Source organism: Triplophysa rosa, linkage group LG6 (assembly GCF_024868665.1).
Source record: "Triplophysa rosa linkage group LG6, Trosa_1v2, whole genome shotgun sequence".
In the NCBI taxonomy this organism is placed as follows: Eukaryota; Metazoa; Chordata; class Actinopteri; order Cypriniformes; family Nemacheilidae; genus Triplophysa; species Triplophysa rosa.
This window is the reverse complement of record NC_079895.1, coordinates 3,176,186-3,203,379: the sequence shown is the minus strand read 5'-3', so window position 1 is coordinate 3,203,379 and position 27,194 is coordinate 3,176,186. Positions and strand designations below refer to the sequence as shown.

General features: G+C 40.4%; 1 protein-coding gene across 19 annotated transcripts in view; it reads left to right on the top strand.

The window, feature by feature from the left end:
* The window catches only part of tns1b (tensin 1b), a 182,928-nt gene that overhangs the window by 142,320 nt on the left and 13,414 nt on the right, over positions 1-27,194 (top strand). For 13 of the 19 annotated variants that reach the window (XM_057336909.1, XM_057336903.1, XM_057336907.1 and 10 more), the window contains 5 exons: positions 14,306-15,769; positions 21,960-22,144; positions 22,240-22,378; positions 25,178-25,273; positions 26,701-26,757. In XM_057336909.1, coding sequence (XP_057192892.1) covers positions 14,306-15,769; positions 21,960-22,144; positions 22,240-22,378; positions 25,178-25,273; positions 26,701-26,757 — 1,941 coding nt within the window. The remainder of the gene's footprint in view (positions 1-14,305; positions 15,770-21,959; positions 22,145-22,239; positions 22,379-25,177; positions 25,274-26,700; positions 26,758-27,194) is intronic. The other 6 variants (XM_057336910.1, XM_057336923.1, XM_057336913.1 and 3 more) reach the window with 5 other exon arrangements.

The following is a 27,194-nucleotide window of genomic DNA, read 5'->3' as shown; positions in this document are numbered from 1 at the left end:
AGTCCTGGTTTGAAAAAGTCCCAAATTGTCTAAAACGACAACTATGAATTATGTTTGTGAGTGAAACTATGAGAAACATGCATGTTTGGAGTATTACTGCAATCCAAAAACAAACCTTCCAATGCCATAACGTATTGTTATTTCAACACAATTTGTAACTATTTTACGAGGTGGTATCTTCTTCCGTGACATACGTTTTTTTAAAACTCGTACATTTTTGTACCAGCCACATCGTTCAAACTCATACGAATTAGCCACCTCGTAAAATAGTTACGAATTCCCGTGAGTTTCGGATGTTTATTTTTATTAGCCCGCTATCCCTGGGGTCCAGTGTAGGAGCTATAGTCAGTTTAGCACAGATTTAAATTCTACTGTGTTCTCCATTAAGCTATTTGAGATGAGGGGCCATAAAGAATGCCAACCTCTCCAGCAGCCTCTGCTTTAAATAGTGCAGGCAGAAATAGGAAGCATGCCACTGCCACCTTTAAGAGAAGTGTAAGCCAATCTTTCTCTCTGGTTAAGAGGCCAGACCCCCGAAGCCCCTTTAACTGCCCCTGGCATCACCTGGAAGCATTTCAGGCTTCTGTCTGAGACAGTAGAAGATGCCAGATGATCCATTGCATGCTGACATCATATGCTTGACGGAGACGGATCTTCAGACGGCGGGTCTGGATGGAAAGGGCACATTTGCACATGAATTTAGATGGCTATCACGTAGTCAAACATCTCCATTGAGCGACAGGGGCCAGAGGACTAACTATAGAGACTTGATAAGCACTTAGACATTATGTCTTTGTACTGGAACTCATGAGTTTAGTCTGCCAAGACTGAGGAACGGTCTGGCATTTTGGGATTTTGATAGAAAATGACCAAGCGCTAGTAGAAGCAGCAGTTGAACTTCTTTACATTTTTCCTTTTATGATGGTTTTCACATTTTTGGTCAAAAATAAAGCAATTACATAAGAAATCAATGTTTAAAACCGTATTCCCATGATTCACAATGGTAAAATGCTTTATAATTTGAGCTGTCAGGCACAGTTTAGTAGTAAATGTCATTATATTTTAGTATAGCGTCGCTGTCCTTCCGAAACCTTGGATGTCCAAATTCACTGTTTTTAAGGAACTTCTTAATGAATAAATATGGCATTTAAAAAATATATATGTTTTATTGGTTAGATATTTGCTAAACCAGTGACAAACATTATGGGTGACTAATAATGATTTATGTCCAAAAAATATGGAGATACAAGGTGTCAGAAGGACAGCAGCAATATGCAAAATAACCTGCAATTTGTTTCAAACATAGATGGCGATAGAGAGGCAAAAGATCAGAATTTTAGCTTTAAAGGTCTTATGTATGATAATTGCAACCAACTGCTCACTCCACCCCTCCCTTTCGAAGCACTACGGTGGCTGCCAAAGGAGATAACATATTTACGAAATGCGCTCTGTAGAGCAGTTTGTCCGTTTAGGGCTACTGTAGAAACAACATGGCGAATTCCATGTAAGGGGACCCGCATGTATGTTAATAGAAATAGCTCATTCCAAGGTAATAAAAACATTATTATGGTAAGCTTTATTATGTAAGGTCTTTATACACCTCTGAAGATATGGTTATGTGTATTATATTGCGTTTCTGTCCTATAATAAATCCCCCCAAAAATACACACTGGACCTTTAAATATTCTGCTTTTAATGTGTATAAAGTGAATCAAAAACGAAAGATTCCTTTTAAGGGGCCTTCATGCCATTCCAAAATGCATAACTTACTTTCTTTTGTGGAGCACAAGTAAGCGATAACATACAGTCAGCCGGTCGTTGACTCGAAATAAACCCAGACAGGGTGATCAGGTCCTCGACGAGGCTTATGTCACCCCGAAGAGGTGATACAACAATCTGATCCCGACCTAGTAGTGACTAAACGATGACCGAATGTTTATTTTTGGTTAGTGCATTCCTGCATTTTATTTACTTCATTTTGTGTTTGTTTCCCACAGTACAAGAAATCTAATCACTATCTTAAAATTCACTCAAGCTGGAATGAGAGCCGTAATAAGAGTATACAGTTAATATGAGGCCTTGTTTTAGATAATAACACCTTATCTCTTCTCGGACGTTAATGGCATGGTAATTGAAGTCTTATCTGTTTCTTGCCTCTACCACAGATAGCACTTCTCTGTTGAACAGGAGCTGTTGGCAGGGTTGGGGTAAAGCATGGCCAATCTTTGCCGGTTCGCTGATATTTGCGCACCTCAGAAACCGCAGGGTGACTCTGAGCTTCAGTTATGCTGGGCTGAGATCCATCACGCTGTAACCGTTCACTTTCAATAGTATAAATCCCATTCATTTAAGACCGAGCCACCGTGAGCTCGGAGATGAAGTGATGGTATATACTTTTGGAGAGGTTAGTGTGACTTCTGGCGGTCATTTTTGTGCTATAAGTAGTTTGGGTCGAGTTTGATGAAGTGAATCTAGTAGCAGAAGGGTACACATGATCTAGTAGTTGACAAGAAAAGCAGACATGTCCTGTGGTGTGTCATGCTATACTGCATCTAAAACAATTTTGTTGCTACATGGACTACATGGAATATTTGGACATTTAAAGGTGTGATGAACTGTGCTTGTTTAGTGTTGTATACTGTTGTATGAGGTCTACTTATGACGTTCGCTTGGTTTTTACATTCAAAAACATCAAAATCAATAAGCGATAGGCTATTTTCTACCCTGGTTTTGAGGCCAGCTCTACAAATGCTCGGTTTGTAGTAAACGCCCACTGCTATGATTGGATAGCAGTTTGCGTAGTAAACTTAGTTGGAGCCTTCTGTGAATTTGGTTAGAGACGTAACGTTAGGTTACACATTAGCACCATTCGCACGAGATTAGCATTATCAGGGGACCTCGTGTGATATATAAATTACTTCCCCACATCAGTATTTCATGTGACGCATTCACACAGGATGATTTTACTCAAATTTACCGATTTATTTCCCGGATGTAATGCTTTGTGTATAGTTTGTATAGCCTATAGTTGTATTGTGTTTAATGACAAATGACCGTACCTGTCAGCATTTGAGACCTGTGATCGCGAACCGGACAAAAGATCGCCGCGATCGTGGGTCTCAAATGTTACGAGAGTTTCTATGATAAATAAACAAACGTGAGACTCCCGGTAACTTATGGAAATCACCCAGCACCCGAAATAATACCAAAACACTTCCATTATTCGCAAATGGTGGATAAAACCTTGAAAAATGATATATGAGCCCGCCAAATCACAGAGATCTCGATTCGCATGGGCTTAAGATCACAGACAACCTCTGCAATTAATACAAATGACTAGAGGTCCCCATGTAATACTAATCTTGTGCGAATAATGCTCAGGGCACATCAAGCGATCTCTAACAAAGCAATAGTGACGCATGGTACAAAAATGTTTTACTCACATAAGATTGCTGCGCCATTCCTATCGGATCCAACATTTCCGGCACAGCACTGCTTTTTAATTTTAGTCTCTCCGCAAATCCAGTGTCGACCTGGGCCTTGTTCACGAAGGAATCCTCTGAGAAATGAAACGAACAAACGCTCCATGTTTTTCCCACATGAGCTGGAACGTCTTTAAAAATAAACTTTAACCCCACATTCCTAATATCGGAATCCGAAGGAAGGTTATGCAGCGACTGTATTCTTCCACAACCAGGGATGGCACAATATTTAGCTAGCTTTAACAGCATGTTTGTTTATTGCTTGCTCGCTCTATCTGGTTCCGCGCCACTTGTGTTACTTCAGAATTGTCATGCGCAAACCAGTGGGCGGGGCTGGAGAAGTAGTCGTTGATATTCTTTCTGTGGAGGTGGGGTTCAGCCTATCAATGACATCATAGATAGGTGCATTCCAGAACCTGCCGTTTGCTGGGCCTGGTGTCAATAACAGTTGTAATCTCAGTAACAAGGGTGTTTTCAGTTCTGACACTTACAGGATGTTCGCGTGAATACGATTCCCTCTTATATAACAAAAGCTTGGGTTAAAATTGTGATTTTAATTCATGGCTTCTTTAAAAGGCATAGTTCACCCAATAAATAACAATGATGTCATCATTTATTCACCTTCGAGTTGTCCAAAACGTTTATGTGACTTTTCTTCCGATGAACACAAAAGAAGATATTTTGAGAAATGTTTCAGTGGTTTTGTGTGCATGCAATGGACGTCAATGGGGGCCAGGGTTGTTTGGTTACCGACATTCTTCAAAATATCTTCTTTTGTGTTCTCCAGAAGAAATAAAGTCATTCGGGTTTGGAATGACATGAGGGTGAATAAACGATGGAAGACTTTTCATTATTGGGTGAATTATCCGTTTAAAGTGATATTTGTCACGAGAAACAAAAAACACAAAAACTTTTTCTCATAAACATGCTTTTGATTAATAAAGTACTTGCACGTGTTATGCGGCAACTGCACGGAAACATAATATAAAATTAAAAACAGAATTGCAACATGCTGTAAGCAGACCCACACGCTGCCATGTAAACTTGGTAAAAGGACGGGCCTTGTGACTGTAAAAACAAGCTCTCTACCCATCATCCTCTTTGAGGGGGGCCCTAAATCTAGGGTTCGGCTTGAAAGAGTCACGGGGAGCCAGTAGACAGGGCTGAGGCCTTGTTTACCGTGGCCTCCCCATATTTGGCCAGGGCCCTGCCCACAGCATTTTTGGGATGGTTGGGTAGGAAAAGTGTGAGGGCTGGGAGATGGGATTGGAGAGTCGCTGACAGAGATGGTGTGTGAAAAACAGCCAACTCCTCCAGCCTGGACTCTAGAAACGCTTTGTGTTATCAGTCACTAGAGGGAGGGTGACATAGCAGAAAGTGTGTGTTCATCACACACACAGAGATCAGACGGGATTTAAGGGCTTACTGTCTTTCCTCTGAGACCTTGAAAGCAAAGGAGTTGGAAGAATTCACTTTTGGTGTGGAACGTTGAAACCTGACAGTAGAAGTCTTTTCTGAGGTAAATCTGTATATTTTGTCCTCTCACAACGTTTTATCACTAACTTATGGCGTGAGGTGTATAGCTGCCAAGTTTGACCAGAGTCTTATTTTATGGTATATAACATTAGTATATACTTTGTCAAATCCTTTGAAATGGAAAGAACGTTATCTCATTTGATTCGTTCCTCTTGCTATTTGAAACTTATTACGAAAATGACATAAGATAACAAAAACAACAACGTGCAAAAACAGCACTGCAATATGTACCGTGAGACTTGAATGCTCCAAACGTTAAAATACAGACAGTTTAGACTCTAAATTCTGATCGGACGAGGCACGTTTGAAGTTTTAAATAGCAGATATACCCACACCTGTTACCTCGTGTCAGTTGAACTCCATATATTCATGCGGCGAGTCGCAATGTTGCTCAGCAACTGTAAACAATGTGAACTCTGCTTCACATATAAAAGTGATTCGAGTTGGACTTGACATGGTCTTGACCTGCGATGTGTTTTTATTTTTCTGATTTTCATCGCTCTCATGTGTAAATATCATAGAGTTGTGCAAACATATCTTTTTTAAAACAGCCTCAACACATAGTCAGCTGATTTTGGACAGCAGATGTGCTAAAAGTTGGATTCGAACCTCATACTTTTTCTTGAAGCATGATAGTTTTACCAGAACATCAAATCATTTTAAGACTTAAAGTGCTAATATGCTTAGTTCACGAGTTTTGGCCGTGCATTTTGAGAAAACTGCAACGTTTCAAATCGATCTCACCAACTCGGTCTCTCTTTTGTGCCAGTAAAGGGATTTTAGTTTTTCTCCGTGCTCTTGCAGGCACAGTTGATCTTATGCTTATTAGCTTATTATGAGACTAAGTGCGGTTAGCACATATTTACGTTAAGCTCTTAAACAGAACGTCGACTAGAGTTTCATCCCTGTTGTCGCAGGATCGAGCACCGCAGAGTCTGAATTGGCGTTTTGAGTTCAGCGATGCCGAGCTTTATTATGGACTGTTTGTGTGGCTGACAGCGTAACGGTTACGTAATAAACGTGTCTACACGCCAGGCTGGCTTCAATTAAATTTCTTCTGATGGGCGGCTGGGCCTCTCCATCTCAGATGCTTTTTAATTATGTGGCTGGGAACCAGTAGCTCGTTTCTGGTCGACGGTTAACCCTTTCAGCACACTGCAGTATAGATTGACTCTCAGTATTTGAGCGGCTTTCACGGGAGGAGCGGTTTGTCAACACAATGTTAAGCTTTTACTGTCGCCCATCTGTTAACACATGATACGAGAGCTGCACTTTTCGTCTTTGCTTGAAGACTGTTTGTCAGCGTGCGTGGTCCTCCGGATGTTTTCGTTTGTCTTGATTGGACACGGTGGCCAAAGGGACAGAAATCTTGGAAATTAGGGATCTTGTCTGTTATGTGTTTGATATTGAGTGTGGACGGGACGCTAATGTGCAATGTTGGCCTTCTTGACACTGCTTTAAGGAGTAGTTCACACAAAAATGAAAATTCTTATATCATTTATTCATCCAAACCTGTATGACTTTATTTCTTCTGCAGAACACAAAAGAAGATATTTTGATCAACGTTGGTAACCAAATAACATTTGATCCCTCGATTGCCATTGTATGGACACAAAATGACTAAAACATTTCTCAAAATATCTTATTTTGTTCTACCGAAGAAAGAGTCATATACATTGGGGAGGGGGTTGGTGAACTTGCATGTGTTGAAAAGTTCACTTGATTGACACGTCATCTGAATCATGGCCTTTAAAAAGAACATTTCAGGTGATGTATATACTGTATATAATATTTAGGAAATGTTTAAGTTTTAGTTTATATATGAACTGAAACTGGATGATCAAATGCAAAGAGAGATTTTTTTTCAATTTCTGCTCAAAGGGTGATGTTAAAATATAACATATTTTTGATTTATTTTATTTTTAGATATTCATTGATTTATTGATATTTTCATTGATTTTGTTAAATAACCATTTAGATTTGTTTTATTTCATAGTTTTGATGAGTTAACTATTCAAAAATAGGAATAAAAGTATTTATGAATATTAAATAAGTAACCCTAATCTTTTGAACGTTATATCTGCCGTTAAACATCCATGTATTACAGTACTGAGCAAATGTGCTTAATTGTTGCGAAACATTTGTCAAAAGATGCAGAACCTCATAATAAGCTTTTTTCCTCTTGATTCTGTGGTGAGTATGATTCGAGCATGTTGACTGGTTTCTGGAGATTTACCCATATCAGAATCATATTTGCACATCACATAGTCGCTCTGCTAATACCGTATATCTGTAAACAGATTTTGGATTTGTCTCTTGTAATCGCTGTGGGATTAAACTGCTTTGACTGTACACAGAGTGAGCTGCACAGTAGCACATGGCAGATCTTATGAAAGCCCTCTGAAAACATCATTCTGAGAATGTTCCGGAATGTCTCCTCCACGTTTACGGACACAGAGAGGCGTTTGTTCAGTCTGGCTCTGCTGTAGGCCGTTGCGTCAGGCCGTGTACAGGGCCTTCAAAATTCACATTTAGCCAATCGCAACATTTCACCTTTGACCTTTGCCTTCACACCCACGCCATGCCCGCAGCTGCTGTCCAGACCTCTTTCTCATCGGCCCCATGGTGGATCTGTGTTTGTCTTTGGTTTTAACTGCCGTGGAGAGAGAAGAACGGGGTGAGCTCATTTACCGGCCATCAGCGCTCGACCTTCTCTCTCCCCTTGACTTTAGAAAGACACGATTGTCTTATTTCTCCAGCATTCCAGAGGCCTACACACATAGCTCTGCACGGGTCAGATATTGCCCCTTAAATAGCTCTCTGTGACCTGTGACAGATGGTGTTGATATTTACGTGTTTCTCTATTAAAGGTTCACCCTAACATGAAAATGCTCCTATTATTTACTCATTCTCGTGTTGGACTTATTTTTAGAAAAATATTGTGGCTCTTATTGTCTTTGTAATGTCATTGGATGGTTTCCATTTTTTTTGCTCCAAAAAGCACACAAATCCATCATAAAAGTATGCATTATTTGTAAGTTTGATGATACAATTGTGTTGCTTCTTCAGATTTTCTGATGACTGTTGATGAACCGTTTGGTGAGGGGCTTGTGTGTGTGTTTGTGCGAGACGAGTGCTGCACGCCCATCAAAAAGCCGCTCTCATTTCGCCCGCTCCATTCCCAGCCCTTTGAGCAAGACTTGATTGCTTTTCCTTAAACGCGACGTCAGATGTAATGAAACGTTGGACGATAGGCGGCCTTATGTTACTCACGTGCAGAGCAGCTTGAATACAAAACAAAATTTTCGTTGTGGATGCAGCAGGTGTACACATCCAAAAGAGCAAAAGTTACATTCGATTTTACTTTTTTCTTCTCCATACAGCATCTGTTTTGGAAACAAAGACTTCTCATCTTATCAAAGTCTAAGAAGTGAGCACATTGCGCAACCGCTTGTGGGATTTGAGTTGGATTGAATGTGATAATGTCAAAAACTTCTTTAGTTACAGAAGGCTCTTTCATCTCTTTCATATTTATTTACGAGCCATCAGAAGCATCTTTAATGCATTTTTAATGGGCTGCTCTTACCTTATAAAGTCTTCCATTAGCGCAGAGTACCTGTTAAGTTTTTCTGAAGTGCTAACACAACAGTTTCAGAGTCCAACACTGACCGCACACTTCACCACAATCTGCGACTCCATCACATTTAATTAAATATATCGGCACAATGACTTTTTACCATAATATACACGTACAATACACAATTTGTTTTTACCATAATATTCATATACAATACACAATGATTTTTTATTTATTTATTACAGTTGACTTTATACTATTCTTAATGATATTCAATGCATGAATTTTAATATATATATATATATATATATATATACAGTATATATATTATTTTGTGTGTGTATATATATATACTGTATATATATACAGTATATATATATTAGATAATTTCTTTTAAAAAGTAGAAAAGAAGTAGAAGAGTGTACTAATGGGTCAGATGTTGACGGAAGAGATGTGTTTTTTCTACAAATTAATGTAGAAACAACACATTTCTTTAACAGCAGCATTTTATGAATGAAAGCCAACATTCTAATATTGTTGGCTTTGCAACTGATGTCTTTATTAAATATATTTTTTTTTTCTACTAATCAAGCCCATTATAATATGTGCTTCCGACATGTCAAACAGGTAGGAGATATACAGAAAATAAATAAAAGTTCTCAAACACTTTACAGTCTTTACTGCTAAATACATGAACTACAGAAGAATCCTCATTAAAGCTACAAAATCACATTGATTTCTTCTTTTCTTTTGCTCTTTGATTAACATTAGTGACATGTCAACATGTTTAAGAGCGCGGCCCCTTTAAGAGATGCCGCTCTAAGCAGGTCTTACGCGCTTCCTATTTTCACTACTCTTTGCATTCGTCTAAGACTTTATTTAACTCTTTGAAGACTGTGCTGGCGAAACTACTAGACAAAATGTGCTTTCTGGCATAATCTTGTGTGTTTTTGTTCATTCAAGCATGAAAGAGAAGTTAATACTGGTGCGCTGTCTGACAGATTGTGACGCAGCCTTTAGCCCATGTGTACACCAGACGGGACCGCTGTCGCGTTGCATTGAGCCGTGTTCCGCAGCCAGAAGCTGTCAATCTATACTGTATCAATACACACACACACACACACACGCACACACACACACACGCACGCACGCACGCACGCACGCACGCACGCACGCACGCACACACACACACACACACGCACACACACACACACATATATATACATATACATATACATATACATTAATATAAATGCATGAACCAGTCTGTCTCCAGCATCTTTCGTCTTCTGGACTTTCCAAAGTCTTCTTTGCTCACTGGGGGCGTTAGGACATTACGCCATAATTTTGTGTATGTTGTAAAAAAGATAACTAATACAGCTGTGTTGATCTGGACCACATTCATTCTGAATGCGAGCCAGGAAAGCTTATGATTCAGTTGTGATAAGACTGTGGAAGCAGGTGTTCGGGCGACGATCGCATTGTGTCTGTTGTTTCACACTGGTGGCTGTTTGTTATACATGGATCAGCAGTGTTTGTACAGTCCTTTCCTTAATTCCATTTGGTTACAAGCACATACACGAAGCATCAGTAATGTAGACAACCTGAGAAAGATAGCTTCCCTGTTTTAACGAGACTTCTTCCCCACCTGGACTTTAAACACCCCATACCATGGTGCTTAATTCATCCGGCGCAAAAGATTATACGATTATACAAAAGATCTCAGCCACCGTGAAATATGAGCTGTGATGTCATTCTTGACTAGGAGTCTTAAAGGAATAATTTGCCTTTAAATGATGCTGTTACGACTTGCATGCTGTGATTTGTTTTTTTGGAGAACAGAAAGAACAATTTTAGAGAACGACACGTTCCAAAACTACAAATCCAAATATGGCATCTTCAGATGCATTGCGCCTGGCACTGCTTCTGACCGCACAAATTAAGAGATGCATCATATCTTTTAAGGTGAGGCTAGGAGGATAAACTGTTTTACTCAATGTTGTATAGTTGGTTGCGATTTGGACGATTGGATCACACCATTGCCACAACATGTTTGTAATTGGGCAAGAGGTCATCGTGGAAAAATGTCTGGGTGTGTTTGTTCATTTGCGATTTTCGCAGACAGATGTCTTTTGCTGTGCCTTGAGCAACACATTTTTAAGAAGCCATGTGAAAATAGCACACGTAGCTGATTACGGTCAACTTTTAGAACAGATTTCTCAATACACATATTTCAGTGCTAACTGCCCTGTCATAGATTAACCAAGTCATTAACATCTCTGAAGTCATGTAAAGTATGGCCTACTTTTTTGCCCACTGGCTATTGGAAAAAACACACTCAAGGACACCCACGTACACTCAAAGCGCCTGTAAATCTTTGCCACAACCAAAGCTAGAGTTAAAAACAGTAAAACCTTCATTTTTTCCATTCTGTAGCCTCATTATCCACAGAAATCATTATCTTCAAGCCAGGACAGGTGAGCGGTGTTTCGCAGTGTCTGACCTTTTAAAACCGTGGTAAAAAAAACATTAGACCACACTACCTCGAGTAGCTTTTTTTACGAATAGGCAGAGTGTTGTCGCACTAGACCATGTTGTCCGATGCTTTTTTCTATTTCTGGATTGTACTTGGTAATCCCCGCCCACTGTGAACTTTCATCGGTCGACATACGGTACATCATGTACATGTACATTAAAGAGGATCAGAGCAAACGAGGTGAGGGAGCCCATCTGAGAAAGCCCTAGTGATGTCACTCCGGTACACACCAGACTCACAGCTGAGCGAGGATAAATTCACGCCCACTTCACCGAGAGTGGTGCACACCCGGCCAGAGGGAGGGAGTACTGTCATCTTTGAAAAGGAAGGAGCTTTCTAATCCAAAACTACACCCACTGCTTGCTCGAAAACAGACCGCTTTCTGCTCGAAGAGTTTCACAAAGGCAGGTAGGAAAGTTTTTCTCGTGTTTCTTCTGGAGATTTTAAGGTGAAACCGGAGCTCCGAGTAACTTCTGGTGCTCTTTGCCATGTGTTCGTGTCATGCTATTTTTATGGGTGGTGATCAGGGATAAACGCAGGCTTGTCGGGATGGGAAATCGCCCGTGCGCGCTGAAAAATAGTAGGAGGCGTGTCTGATTCAATTCGTCTCGCTGTCATGTTAAGATGGCAGGCTCTGATCACAGCCACAGATCTTCTGATGTCAGCATGGTGTTTTAAAGGTACAAATAAAACATGAGATCCGTCCGGCTCATCTGACCTGAACATTCACATGTCACGGTCGGAGCTGAGGTGGCGCTGGTCCTCTGTTTTTTTTTAATACTGGAGCGCTGGGAGATGTTTGAAACAGCTGAGGGATTGTTAAGGGAAACTGGAGAGAGAAATAACGAAGAATGGGGGAAATGCTCATTCTGGCACTGGGCCTGGTCTTACTTGGGAGAAACAAACAGTCATTTCTGATTTCACTCTCATGAAGACGTCTCGGTATTTTGGTCAGTACCAACTTACGAAAACGGTTCCACGGTTCTCTTTACAGATTCATACAACATTGATATGGGCAGATGAATAGAGCTTATTCATTTTTTGGGAATGTGGGCAACGTGAAAGTGGGGAGTGATCAAGGTCAGCAGTTTTTTTTTTTTTTCATTTGACAGACATTAGCTTGTGGACGTCTCTAATCCTGTCAGACTAGCAGGTCACATAGCTGCCTGTGTCACGGGGTCAAAGGTGAACATTGAATTTGTTGCAAGTAGACATCTACAACCTTAAGGTCAGTGGGTCACTTGATGTAACCCGGGATGTCTATTTTTAAGGAGCTCGAGGGAACTATTAGTCTCTGAGAGGGCAGATATAGTCCACCTCATGCTGTCCGCTGCATATTGTAAGCAAACATGTCAAGAGCTGACTGGAATCGTCCGTTTCGTCTGGTTCATTGTATTGAATAATGAAGAAAAAGCTGCCAGTAAGGGGCCAGAATAAGAAGTCCTTCCATATTGTTTACAATAATCTCAGGGTCAGAACTTGCTAATAAAATGCTGTGTGCACATTTTTACAAATTCTCGTTTACTCTGAAGATGCTAAAATTTCACGACATAATTCCCATGGTTCCATTTGTGTTTTTCCAACGTTTCATGAATTGCTGTTTTGTGGAAATATTAAGAAGCGAGTAAGTGGCCCTAAACTTTTGATTGGTAGTATTTTATAAATTAATGAACTTAACCGTGATTTCTTGCAATGAGTTTTAAACACCTCTAAACATAAAACATTTTTATAGGTCAGTTTTCACATCATTCTCGGTCAGAATAAGCTGCAAAGTGAACCAGAGTTACCAGACTGTGATGATATTTTCAATTCTAGTTACGTGACACTGGAGATCGTCAGTCTTTTAGCTTTTAGCGCTATAGAGTGTCAAAGAAACAGCGCAGTAGAGCTGTAGAGTATTGTGCGCGTTGTTCCCAGTCGCATTATCAGATTTGCGGCTCGACAGATCCTGCATTAAGACACCATGGGAAACTGTGCGTGAGCGTTTTGCTGAATGAATGACATTTTGTCACAGTCTGTGGTTTTGTCTCACTCGCTGAACAGAGCACGTCTCATTTCTTTGTTCTTGGATTGCAATACGTGGTTGATATTAAAATGCTGTTGCATCGTGAACTGTCAAATAGCAGATTAGTGGTTTTGGAAGGTGTGGTGTTATAATACAAGAGCACAGGGAAACAAGAGCCTGATTGTTGAGCCAAATATAAATAGACACATAGTAGACAAGCTAAAAAAGGTGCATTACGTGTAAGTGTCCAAGCGCGTAAATGTGTGACTAGAGGAAATGATGTTTGAATTCCGAGGAGACGGGAAATGATGCAGATCTTTCCACTGGTGAGTCACTGTGCTGGACAGGGGGCCGGGTGGCTCTCATGAGACTTTTTCACAGGGTGGAGTTGTCTTTCTGTGCATGTGCAAGTACATGTCCACGTTTTAGGGAGGAGAACTTTATCTGAAAAAAGCTGCTATTTTTAAGAGAAAGGATCCCCAGTTTTAAAAGACTGGTTATTTAGCTTCCAAAGTACATTCTGTGGAAGTGATAACATATGAAAGTGAGAGCAAAAGTATCCTTTTTTGAAACAATATGGGCACCTCTAAAATTATAGAATGTGATATAAAGCAAAGGAATATACATTAAGCAACTTCTTTCTTTTCAATCCTTAATCCATTTTAATTAAATTATTTATTTTTTATCATCATTATTTCTATTAGCTTTTTTTTCTTTTGAAGTTTACATGATATGTGAATTCTTAGCTTAGGTTTTGTGTGTGAATGCATATTTCAGTTTTTTTACTTTATCTATTTATTTTGGAGATGTAAAAATAGGTCAAATAAATTAATAAAACAAATAAATCAAGTTCTTTTACCACGAATATATACATTATTTTTTCCCCCGTTATATTAATTTATTTATTGTTTTTTGCTTTATTAATAATAATTATTATTTGTATTATTATATTCTTTGTTTATTTTGGATATATAAAAGCACATAATTATTGGCCTATTTTATTGTTTTTAATACATGTTTTTGTAAGTGTTGGGGGTGGGTATGAAAATCATTTTAAATAAAAGGACCGTAGCAGAAGAATAAAGGAAGATCCAGCTTTTATTCTTTAACATTTATATATTTAATAATTAGTGTTTTAACACATTCCATGTTTCTTTTTTCTTCAACAGACGTTATTCACACACAAGGTCCATTGGATGGTAGCCTCTACGCTAAGGTTCGGAAGAAAGAGTCTTTGGATGGAGAAGTCACAACCAATGGTCTCCCAGCTGCGTCCGATCACTCATTACCTGTCGTAGACCACACCCTACCCCCAGTCGACCACGCCTTGTCTGTAAGCAGCGACTCGGGCAACTCCACAGCGTCCATCAAGACCGACCGCACTGATGAAGCCAGCCAGCAGCCGGCCTTGGTGAGTCAGCCGTCCTCCCAGCCCCTCAGCCCAGAGGAAAAACAAGAGCTGGATCAGTTGCTCAGCGGCTTGGAAGCCCCAATGCATCGATCAGGTTACCAGAGCGCCTCGGGGAGCGGAGGGGGAGGAGTACTACACCTTGTCCCCGCCCAGGTTCACGTGAACGGACATAACACCGTAGACAGAGAAACTGACATTCTCGATGACGACCTGCCCATCAGTCAGGAGGGAAACAGCGTGGACAGTCTTGGAACCTTGTCGTCATTCGAAGGCAGAGCCACTCCGGCGGACCTGTACTACCAGACGGAGACAGTCATTAATGGGCAAGATGTGCCCTATATGGAGAAGAGCACCCACGATAAAGTGCCAGAGCCTAAAGTTCCCGTTCGCGGCTCCTTATCTGCACAGGACAACTTGGGGGCTTCTGGTGGCTATGCCAACCAGAATGGTATCATCTATCGATCGCAATCTTTCGGGGCATCTCCAAACACGGAGCAGAAATACATGCCTAAAGCTCCCACGCGCACAACCAGCAGCAGGGAAGCGGTGCAGAGAGGAATGAACGTGTGGCAGCAGTATGGGGTTCCAGAGGTCCCGGTTACAGACGGGGTCACCTTCAACCCCGTCCTGCAATCGCACAGCCTGCCCGAATTTCCCCACATGGCGTCACAGCAGGAAATTGAGCAGTCTATCGAGGCACTCAACATGCTGATGCTGGATCTTGACCCGGCGCTTACCCTAGTGCCCAAATCCCACAGTGCCCCCTCTGGGGAGGGAGGTGTAGTCACCACTCAGCCGTCTTTCGCTCAGAGCCAAGCACGGCCATCCTTCCAGGCTGACGCTGCCATTCACGAGCGCGGAAGAGCCTCTCCGGTGGGTTACCCTCTGGTCCACCAGCAGATCTCATCGGGGTCCCTGGAGTCACCGCAGGCTGTCATTAACCAGCAGAGACCCACGACTTTATCCCAGCATGCTTCCTTTTCCCCTGAGGCCGAGGGTCAGGTCCCTACTCACATGTCCCAATCGACAGTGCCTTCATCCACCTTTGGAGCTCTCCAGCTGAAACCCCTCAACATCTACCCCTCCAGTACTGCCTCACAGTCCCCGGAGCCACAGGAGAGCCAGCGCAACTACTTTTCTTCCTCATCTTCTCTGCCCAGAGAGAGCGAACCGGAAGACAGCAACTACAGATTGGAGGGTCTTGTAGCTCACCGTGTAGCTGGTAAGATCACTTTTAAGTTAATTTATATATTCCCCAAGAGGCACACGATCTCATCTATGACAATTGTACTCACTGCACAGCAGATTAGTCATTTAGTTGAAGCTTTCATTGAAAAAATGTTAATGATCAACCATTGGAAGGTCAACGACCTTTTAGCCACTACGCTGTTTCAACTACACATACTTTATGATATTATGAAGATATATACGGTATGTGACATGAAACAAGCCTTCAACAGAAATATGTAAGAGAAAAACATCTTCTTACTTTTCTTGAGTCCTCGAGTTGAGTCTGTCTTTTACACTCGCCGCTGGGCCTGTTTGGTAGAGTCTCTTTGTTGGCATTGACACAAGCACTGTGAGATCACAAAGAAGCTTTGTCCAAAGTGCTCCTGGCTTAAGAATTATTATCAGGCCGCATTTCTGCATTGCGGCGGGCCAAAACTGAACATTTGTACATTACATCTGGAGAAGTTCCCAAACAACTGAAGGCTGTTATATAGCGGCACACAGTTTTCCTGTTCACATGATCTATTCAGCTCCCAAATTAAAAAAGATTTTCCTGGACGTCTTCGTCTTTTTCCTTGTGATTTTTGGAGAGTTATGAGAGCACGTCAGAGATGATTGCTGCCCTGTATCTCGTTTTGTCGCAGACTAAGTTTTAGCTACAATTTTTTTTGCCGTAGCATTTAGGTTACAGTTGTCAATGCTGCAAAGCATAACACATAACTGTAAATGTTGTTTGCAATCCAAAATGTCATAAACGCAGTATTTAGGCCTTCATCAAAGCTTTGCTAAGAAAGTAGTTGCCAAAAATTGGGGCTCATTGTCACCCCAGTGCTATTTCATCTAAACGCTCATCTCACAAGTTTTGTTGAAAAACTTCTCTGTTGTGCAAAGCATCAGGGAGGGTGTGAAGCTATCACGCAGTGTCCCCTCTGTTAGTCATGAATACAATCAAATAGACATTTTTACTACGTTATTTGTTTTTTGTATTTTTATATATTTTATTTATCGCTATTGTCCGTCTAGGGCTGAAACGATTCCTCGAGTTACTCGAGTAATTACAATACAAAAAAATCATCGAGTCAATTTTTGTTGCCTCGAAGCTTTGTTTAATCCATTTACAGTAACTACAGTACACATGGAGCGCTGCGTTTCCCCACGGACCGTTATTACTGACGCACAGCCCGCTAAACTCTATTCATGTTACAGGGCTCTCGAGTCTCCCGCCGTGAGACGCACACATTTTAGTCTGTTCACACGCTCACATGTATTTCTCATGCTGATAAATAACTGATAGCTTATTGAAATTGTGAACTGCTATTTTACTTAGTTTAAGTTTATTTTGCGAGTGAAACTTGTTTTCGGGCTGTGGACAAATATATTACTGTTTGATAGTAAAAAAAGAAACTAAAACTAATTTAGATGAACTAAATGCATCATGCATAAGCTGAAGTTAGTTGTTTACCTTTGAAATTATTCTTTCTATTTTTATTAATGTTTCTTATTTATACATTTGTATTATATTGCATTTTGAATGTAATATGGCAATGTAATGTATTGAATGGGTGAACTTTTCACAGATATTAATATATGCAATTTCAGCAATAAAATGTTTATTTTTTTCTAAAAAGGAAACAAATTAGTTGTTCATTTTAAGAGACCCGTCTTATTTTCTCTGGTATATTTAGTACTGCTCTTTAATAAAGAGAAAATATTTATTATCCGAATACCCGATTAATCGACGGATGATCAGTAGAATACTCGATTACTAAAATAATCGATAGCTTCAGCCCTATGTCCGTCTCATGAAAAATTTGGATTACAATTTATTTTGTGTTTGATAATTTCCCTGTTTTTATAATTTTTTGTTTCTTATTTATACACTTAGGGGCAATTCACATTTCGCGTCTCAAAAACCGCGCGGAAAACGCGAGCCGCGCCGCTTTCTCTAGTCAAATGACCCGCGGTGTGTGCGATTTCCAACTCAATGCGGCGCCGGTGCGCCTAGAAAAATGTGCGCACCACACCGTATGTGCGTCGCGACCACGTAGCTCCCTATTTTTTCACGCCTGCCACGTGTCTACATTTAAAATAACGAATTTGCGCGTGCAAAAGACACGAAATGTGAATCGCCCCTTAGTCTGCTGTCTGTTCTGAAATTTATTTCCTGTTACGCTGATTTACAACAATGCAAAATTGTGAAAAGCGCAACAGTATAAACATAAATTTCACTTAAATAAAGAATCTACTCGAAATTTGTAACATCAAAGGTTAAAAAGTCATGACCAAAACTGGTCAAAAGATGCGTGTTGTGTTTTATTACAGGCTCTGAGTTGTTTTTGTTGACTCTTGAGATAAGTGTTCACATAATTGAAGCTAAAAGAGGAAGTTGCTCTCTTTGTAACCTTCGCTCTTGCCACGCTGATTGAAGACTCTCTGTATCTCATCCATGGGTTTTGCTTATCAGGCCTGTGGCTATCTGGGATTAGCGAAGCACTTTGTCTGCATTTACCATTTGCAACAAGAGACGGAGATAGCCGCAGATAAGAGTCTGTTAATCTTTACGACTGATGTTAAGGCAAACACGTACCACATGTTAGTACTGAGTGGTCAATCAATGAATCACAATATATTCACAGGGATTTTGCTGGTGATTTCAAATTAAAGAACAACATATCACAGTGGTTTTAATGTGCTTTCATTTTTCCTCTTTTTCCATATTCTCATTGCGGAACGCACGTCCCATCATCACCTCCGCCTTTCCATCCTCTTCCACACCTTCCTCTTTTACTTCCCACCCTGGTCCATCACGCCTTCTCTTCATCCTCCCAATGGTGTGCAGAGTACACTGCTCGTATCCGAGGAATCAATGGCCGGCCGGGTGTTCCTGAGCTCGGCCACCGCCGGCGTTCCCTCTCCTTTAGTGGTTGGTCTCCCTGCTGTTCTGTCCTCATAACACCTCCATGTGCATGTGTGATGTCTTACTCTTGTTCTCTTTGCTACTTTTTACATCAGTTTGGTTTAAGTTTACAGTGTAGCATATACACTCATTTGCGTTTACAACTTAGCTGCACTTTTTTGTAAAACAGATTCATGGGTTATTTCTAATATAACTTTAAATAAAAATATGGCTGTTTACAGTTAAACTTTATGGCATGCATTGTTTTATTGTCATTTAAATGAATAGTGTTCCAAATACGATAAAATGACAATGAAGCACAAACCAAGAACAAACGATAATATTTTTTTCCATATTTATTTCTGTTTTTCACATTTGTTTTCCGTTTATTTCTTTATAGTGTTCACATTCTCTCCTACTCTCACTCTCACGGTTGTCGTTAGATTTTTTTCTCTTACAAGTAACACACTCAAAGTTGCTAAACCACTAACCTGTTCTGGAATGTTCCACCCCGCATGGTTTGTGCACGCTTTTTTGTGATGCGTGTCCTCTACAAACAAATTGCATTTGTATTATGTGACGAGTTAAGGTTACACAGCAGCAACACAAAGCCACGTCTGTCTGGATCAACCGAACCCATGTCACAAGATCTGGTCTGCCAGACTCAAAGAACAATGTGAGGGCGAGCAGACAGTGCTCTCATTCAGGGACTCTCTCTAATACCTCTGCTTTAGCATTTAGTTTGAAGACAAATGGTAATAAATCCACCCTAAGTCTGGAGACCATTATACAATCCTTATCTGCCACCAGGGAGAAAATGTCTAGCGCACAGAATGTCTCGGGTCCCGTTTGGGCCTGGCAGGACGTCTTCAGCAGCCAGGTGCCAGGATGATTGTTTGTGTTTGACCTCTCCTGAGTCTGATCTGTGACATCGTAAATGAGGCTATGGAGAGAAATCGAGGAGGATATCCGGCAGATATCTCATTCATCTCATACAGAATCCACTAGCTTCACAAATGGGAAATACGTTTTTATGGTAATGCAGGGGGGAAAAAGCACATTTTATGTCCGGAGTTTTGTATTCTGATATAGGATTAAATAATGTGAATATTGTACATTTAGTGCACTTTTTATTTGGTTAAAAAAATTCATTTAATGAAGAACTGTATTTTCTCCATCGTTTTGAGAGATGTTTTTCGATAGCTATATACAAATATATTTAGAGAGATATTTTGATTTAGTTCAATAGTCTTGTTAATGATTCGTTAATGATTTCTCTTACAGAGAAAAAGATGTTAAAGGGATAGTAATTCTGTCATTATTTACTCACACTCATGTCATTTCATACCTGTATAAATTTCTTTTTTTCCGATGAACATAAATAAAGATATTTTCAAGAATATTAGTCATTTTCAGTTCTGGGACATCATTGACTTCCATAGTAGGCAGAATTAAATGGTAGTCAAAGGTGCCCGAGAACTCTTGTTTTCCTAAATTCTTCAAAATATCTCATTATGTGTTCAACAGAACAAAAACTTTTTTTTTTCCTACTATGGTAGTGGATGATGTCCCAGAACTGAACATTCTTCCAAATATCCTTCTTGTGTTCATTAGAACAAAGATATTTATACATTGAAACAACCTGAGGCTGAGTAAATGATGACAGATTTTTCATTTTTGGATGAACTATCCCTTAAAAAACTTTTTTTATTGTAGTTTACTTAAACGAGTCAAACTTTTCATCCAAACAGCCATTCTAACCAAGTGGATTTAATGTGAAAACCCATTCTCTTATGAAAATTTACCATGGTTTTATTATAGTATAAGTGTATTAACCATGTTTATTGTCGAATTTATTAACACAGTGTATTGAATTAATAACCACGGCTTTACTACAAATTCTGTGGTTAAACTATTTACTGTCGCAAAACTATGGTTCTTTGTGTTTACCATGATTTTACTATGGTAACCATTTCTCCTGAATTAAATTTGTAGTAAAACCGTGGTTAGTTTTAAGTTTTGGTGTAAACTATTCTTTTAAGCTATTCTCTAGATTTCACATAAATATTGTATATATTACATATTGCCAAAAGGCTAAAATGTATTGAGATGAAATGTGTAGCTACTGTACTGTATATCACAGCACTGCTCTGTCTGAGTTCATTCTAAGTTCTGGGACTCACGGCTACTCCAGATTGAATCTATTAGGACTGTGTGGTTGTTACGGCAACAGCAGAGGGTTTGTCATGCACAGCTGTCGAAGACTACTGCTGTACTACATCTGTTATACATGTTTGCTTTCCCGGCTCGTGTGAAGTGACGCTAAGCCATATGGATTCATCCAAGCACCTGCGGCTTCCCTGTCAGTTTTGGAATGGGTGTATTTGATGTTGTTTTAGAAACGGCATATCTAGGAATTAGACTGGATGTTGAAGACCCACGCTTTGTGACATCACACATTATGCTGGGGGGACGTCCCGCTGTCCTGAATCGCTCACTTTGTTGATAGCGCTTCAGTAGTGATGTAAACGCACTAAATGTCAAAGCTTGTGTCATGTTTATGAACAAGGGTGCTCGCTTGTCTCCGGAGAGGCGGTGGTCATTCTCCCCACAGTTGTTTCCAGGGTCACGTGAGGCCCTAATAGTATGATTGTAGGGGTCCTGAGTTGCGGTCCGACCACACGGATCAGTGCTAGGCCACACTCGGGGAGCTAGTAAATATTTTGCTCAGCTTGTTGCCCGGTTTCCATAACACTACGCTCTCTCAAACAGTATATTAATGGCTTTCTCTGTTCCATTCCAAGTGCACGGGCCTAAAACTGTGTGTGTCTTTACATGTTAGCAGAACACACAAACGCATGCATTTATACGTAACACTAATAGTGACTGATTGAGTGACATGCAAGAAAAAAAACAAACGAATGCCTTAATCCGTTTGCTTTATTATCCTGTTTAAATTCTTGGATTGACCTGTAAGAGTTGATTTACACAAATCCAGTTTGTTGGCACCAGCAGCTCTTGGATTTGGTGAAACAGGCTTTGATTTTCTTCCAGATCTTTAGTACACACCACTAGACGAATGAATTCACTGAATATTCCGGCTTCTGTAATCTGTTTGAATGCTAACACTGTTTGTAGTCTCAACAGGCTTTAATGTAGTGACCGCTTGACGTCTGTGCAACTTTTGACAGAGAGAGAATTCTCATAGATTCATTCCAAGAACATTTTGGATAATTCTTTTTCATTTCCAAGCATAGTTACAATATCTGACTTTTATTCTTGGCAGGAGTTCGGTCTGGTGAAATGTCACCAGTTGAGGCTTCAGCTCCCGGGCGACGTCGGACCGCCAGCGAGAGCCTGTCTCAAGACGAGAGCCCGACCAGAGGAAGTTCGGTCCGCTCCCCCGTTCGCTGCATCTCACCCGAGCTGGCCACTACAATAGCTTTAAACCCTGGAGGGCGGCCCAAGGAGGTAGACCCCACAAACGTCTATAATGGACATACAGTATATGAATATATGTGCGTTTGTGTGTGTGCATACGGATATATGTTCTTTCTCGTCTTTAGAAGCACATGCACAGCTACAGAGAAGCATTTGAGGAAATGGACGGGGGTCCGATCAGCCCCCCTCCGTTCGTCGGTGGTGAGGCCCTACCCCAAACCCCTGCCTTCCCTGTCTCGCCACAAACCCCTTACTTCAACCTGTGTAAGTTCCCCCCCGGAGGAGGAGGGTGCCATAGAGCTTCAGGAATACTGCCTATACTTGAATAGGCATGGGAATCACAAGGAACTTAATTTAACTATGTTCTGATTCAGATTTGATTTCCTTACGACTGCATTAACGCTTCTTAATGTATACCGTATTTGAGAGAGAATTCACAAATCCTAACAATTTTTTTTTTTTAATCATAAATCGGGCAACGTTGGTTGTGCAGTTCCTTGATTGCAACCAGATTTATAATTTATAATAAATAACATTATTTATTTTGCCATGATGCTTTAGATTCAGAATGACAGCGCTGGAAACATTGTCAGATTGTTCTCTTACGAAGATTTCGTTTTTTAATTGTAGTAAAAGTCTGGTAACCCTGATTTTTTATATAACCACAGTTTTACTCCAAATACCGTTTCTGGGGTAAATCATGGTAATCTGTGGTTACCATGGTTTTACTGTAGTAACCATGTTTTTTTGGTTTTATTTGTAGTTCAACCGTGGTTAATCTTTGCAAGGGGTAGTGTGTTTTGTTCACATAGGCGGAAGACGTATAGTTGCCAAATATTACAGAAATCATCAGATGCTGGTTCTTATATGGAAACCGGATCTGTCTTGACATTTACTATTGTATTAATTACAGAATAAAGCTTGCTTGTTTATATAACGCGTTTCATTGTCAACACATCAGAATAGTGGTGGGGTTTTATGTGCCGTTTTCTCTAGGGCTAACATTACACGAACACGCTGTCTATAAGCCAACGCGAGCTCTGGCTACACTTAAATTAAATCTGCCTCTGGATATTTGTGTGAGCCAGTAGATATCATAAACATACCGTGTCGTTCATTCACAGGTTCTTGAAATCGTGACTTGTGTGTGGCCTCAATACAAGTGAAAACACACTTTGTGTTGGCTCATAGACATCAGATCAGAAAGACCCCGTCTCACCTGCTTCCCAGCAATTCCCAATGTCTGCGGGCTGAAAATTGCCCGTCCGTCAGCAGATTTCTGCAGCACGTCCGACTCCACACAGTCATTGGATTCCACATATATGCCGGTACACTTAAAGAGACGCACATGTGATGTCCATCAGACCTAATTGGATAGATGGATTTTTCTTGTGCAGTGTTAGCTTTGTTTTATATAACCTATTGCTTTATCTACTTCCGCCTACAGCAGATCTCCTTCTGGAATATTCCTTAGAGCGATATATTCAGTATTTACTATGATTTTGTTGGCTCTATAAAATTATATAACATTGTGTGAATGTCACAGTGATTTTAATAGCCTTTTTATTAGGGAATTAAAGTTCCTAAACAGTCTCATTAGTTAGCAGTTTTGTTAATCGATTTACGTTTTTTTCCATCCTGTGACGTAAACATTGTTACAAAAATGTTTAAATAGAGACTTTGTGAAATAAAGAAAGTGTGACTTTAAAATTCGAATACATTAAATACATGTTTGTTTTAATGATTTGATTTATTTCTGATCCAGTGATTCCATTGTGTCGCCTCATTTTACTGGTACATATAAACAGGATTTTTACTGTAGTTTACTTTTTTCGTTTTAATTTTAATTGGCAATAACCGTTAATTGTTGGAAATCGTTTTTATTGAAAAAAATGTCAAATCTAAATGTCTTAACGCATCATCAAAACACTGGATTTTGTCAGCGTAATGTTCTTTTAAAAGATCTTCTCACGTCATCTCATGAGCATTGCGGGTGGTTCTTCCCCACTGTTGGATTTCTGGGAAACAGGTGACACACACACAGGGTCTATTTTCGGTGTGTGGAGGTGTACAGTCGCTCACATGCACGGTTAGCCCCTTAGCACATCTCTGTGGCTCCCTCCTCCGACGGAGCTGCGAAAGCTTCCCTATACGAGCCTTTCCCCTTCTCCATGCGTCCCGTCCCGTACCGAGACGCTTACGCTGCCAAACAAAGAATTGAGTTGGATTCTTTGGTAAGTGGAGGATGCATGTAAGGTGTCAGCGATGATGTCATCCTGGCCCTGCCGAAACGCAAGCATCTGCTCCGCCTTACCCAGCATGCATGTGGAGAGCAGCCCTGAAGAACCCACGCACGTAAATACTCCATCCCATAGACACAATTGGCAAATGGAAATTCTCTTCCAGCTGGCTGCTTTCCACAGCCCTGCAGCCACATCACTTTTTGTTTTCTCTATTTATGCGATCACATCAGCCTGTTCCTGGGCACCATCTGTGTTTTTCTTGTTGTTCAGGTCTTGAACGTTGTGTCATTCGTTTCGATGTTTCGCTCGGATGTGTCCTGTCTGCATGATCTCTCGTGTCACGTTCTTTCTTTGGGCATAGTGACAGCGATCGTTAATCCACATCGTAAAATGTCTTAAAGAGTCACTCGCATGGCCTGACCACAGAGCATGAGACATTAGCTCAATCCCCAGCCATGTCACCTCAGTCTGCTCACTTTTAAAGGGTCTCCGTGTCGTACCATGGGAATCTTTAAGTTAAAGTCTTGAAGATTGAAGTGGTACCGCTGACCTGTACTGTGACGACAAAGACCAGAATCGTGCTTTACGCAAGTACAATTTATTTGCTTATGAATGCTTTGTCCATTTAAGCCACAAGAGAAGAGAAAAAGAGATCTTGGAATCGGACGTTTCAAACGATGCCCCCTTGTGGCAAGACTAAAAATCAACTCTAAGAGCTTCTCGTGTATGTACTTGCTTAGAGTATGCGTTGGGTCTAAGACTTGACAATGCTCTGAATAATAAAATCCTTTCGGTTTATTTTCTGTTTGTGTTGGTGTAGGTCGATCTCCTCCAGGATTGGCAAAAACGCCGCTGTCCTTCCTGGGTCTGAAGCCCCACAACCCTGCTGAGATCATGCTCAACCAGACAGGCTCAGGTGAGACTACACACGCAGACACACGTCATCTTCTGGCAAAGATCTTGACTTCCGTCATATGTTAAACTGACTTTTCATTTCTCCTGCACAATTGTATCCTGTTCTCATTTGCTCCTCTTGTGAGCTCTGAGCTCATGCGTGTCTTTAAACCAGTGGTTCTCCAACTTCTTCATTGTAAGGCCCCCTTTGTGTTAAGTGCATCGCTTTGCGGCCCCCCATATAAAGACGTATAATCTTAAACTTAGAATTTTAATTAAACCAAAAACATTCAGTTATACAATGCTGGAACCTCAATTCGTTTGGTTGGTGGTGTCATTTTTCTGATGTTTGATTGCATAAAATCTATGATAAATTTCTATATTTCATAAAATGCCACAAAATCTGTGGCCCCCTGGATCCATCTTGGGGCCCCCCAGGGGGCCACCATCCCCAGTTTGAGAACCACTGCTTTAAACTTAATCAGTGTTGTCTTTACAAATACGGGTTATATTGCGTGTGTCAGAGATGGAGCGTGTGCACATTTGTATGAAACAGATTTATCGTCCTTCCCCTTTTGGCCAAAGTATATACTGTACTTGAAGGGATGAAGTTTTTAGGTTTAATGTTGGGTTTCGTTAATGCTTAATATTCCTAAAGTGAAATGTTTTCATCTTTTAATTTTTAAGATGAACACGCTCTTGACCGCTTCGGTAAGATTTCCTCTCAGGGGCCAGTGGATGTAGACGGTGTAGTTTTTTTTTTTGTCTCGGATGTAACAGGATCCCGTGTGGAGGCTCTTAAGTTTGGAACTGGTTCTCTGATTATAGCGTCATTCCTCGGGGCGTTATTTTGAGGCCTGCCAAAACACAAGAACCTTCAGTGCCCATCCATACGGCACACACGCTAACATTATTATAGGACGATGATGTCACACTAGGCCTCTTTGTCTTACTAAAGTCGGACTAAATGATGTCATGTGCTTATTGAAGATAAGGGATTTAACTTGGGTTATTTTCATCTTCGCTCTGGCCTCCTGGTATTTGGATCGAGTTGTTTTTCCTATTTTTTGTTCTCCTAAAGTCAACATTAAACACTCTCTGTTGCTTCCATTAAACACATTTTTTACTAGAAACAAAATATTCAACCAGAGTAAATGTTGGACAAGGCGCAATTTTATTTATCAGAAACTGATTAAAGTGTGTAAATTGGGTGTTACATACCAGAAGGTATTATTATTGTTAAGAGTGGAGAGGCGAAACTGAAGCCAAGAAGGAACGTTGTTTATGAGGTGACACAACATGAAACATGTTAGAAACACGAAGGTTACAAAACGGTTTCATTTTTACCTGATGACTCATGCACAGAAGAGGTTTTTCTTTACTTGTCTTTCATGTCTGTGATGGCAATTATCTCTTTTCTCCGTTTTCTCAAACGTTTGCAATTTACAGTTTCTTATGACTTTGTCATTCCGCTGCTGTCTGACACAGAGAGTGAAGATGAGGAAGGTAAGCATATATCAGAGATAAAGACGTACAGCAGAACCATCTCAGAATCCTTCTCATGCGGTTTCAGTCATCACATGCATCACAGATATCCTTCGTTACGCCTCATTTCATTCTGTCAGTCGTGCATCATAATGCATGCTCCACCGGTGTTCTTCAGGGAGTCTCTTCACTAAATGTCAAGTTTCTGTTTAATTTGGGATCTAATGTCAGTTCTTGACACAACTTATATGTCAATTTATACAGTAAATGAAAGTTTTAACTTTGAGTCAGCCTCGTATCTTTCCAAACCTGTTTGACTTTCTTTAGTAGTTTGGTTTCGTATAATGGTTACAGTGACTGTTTTTACCCTGCTAAGACACATTTTATTTGATCTTTTTTTTAGATCTAGTCTCTTGTTCTGATTTGGTTATTATTATTATTTTATATATATATATATA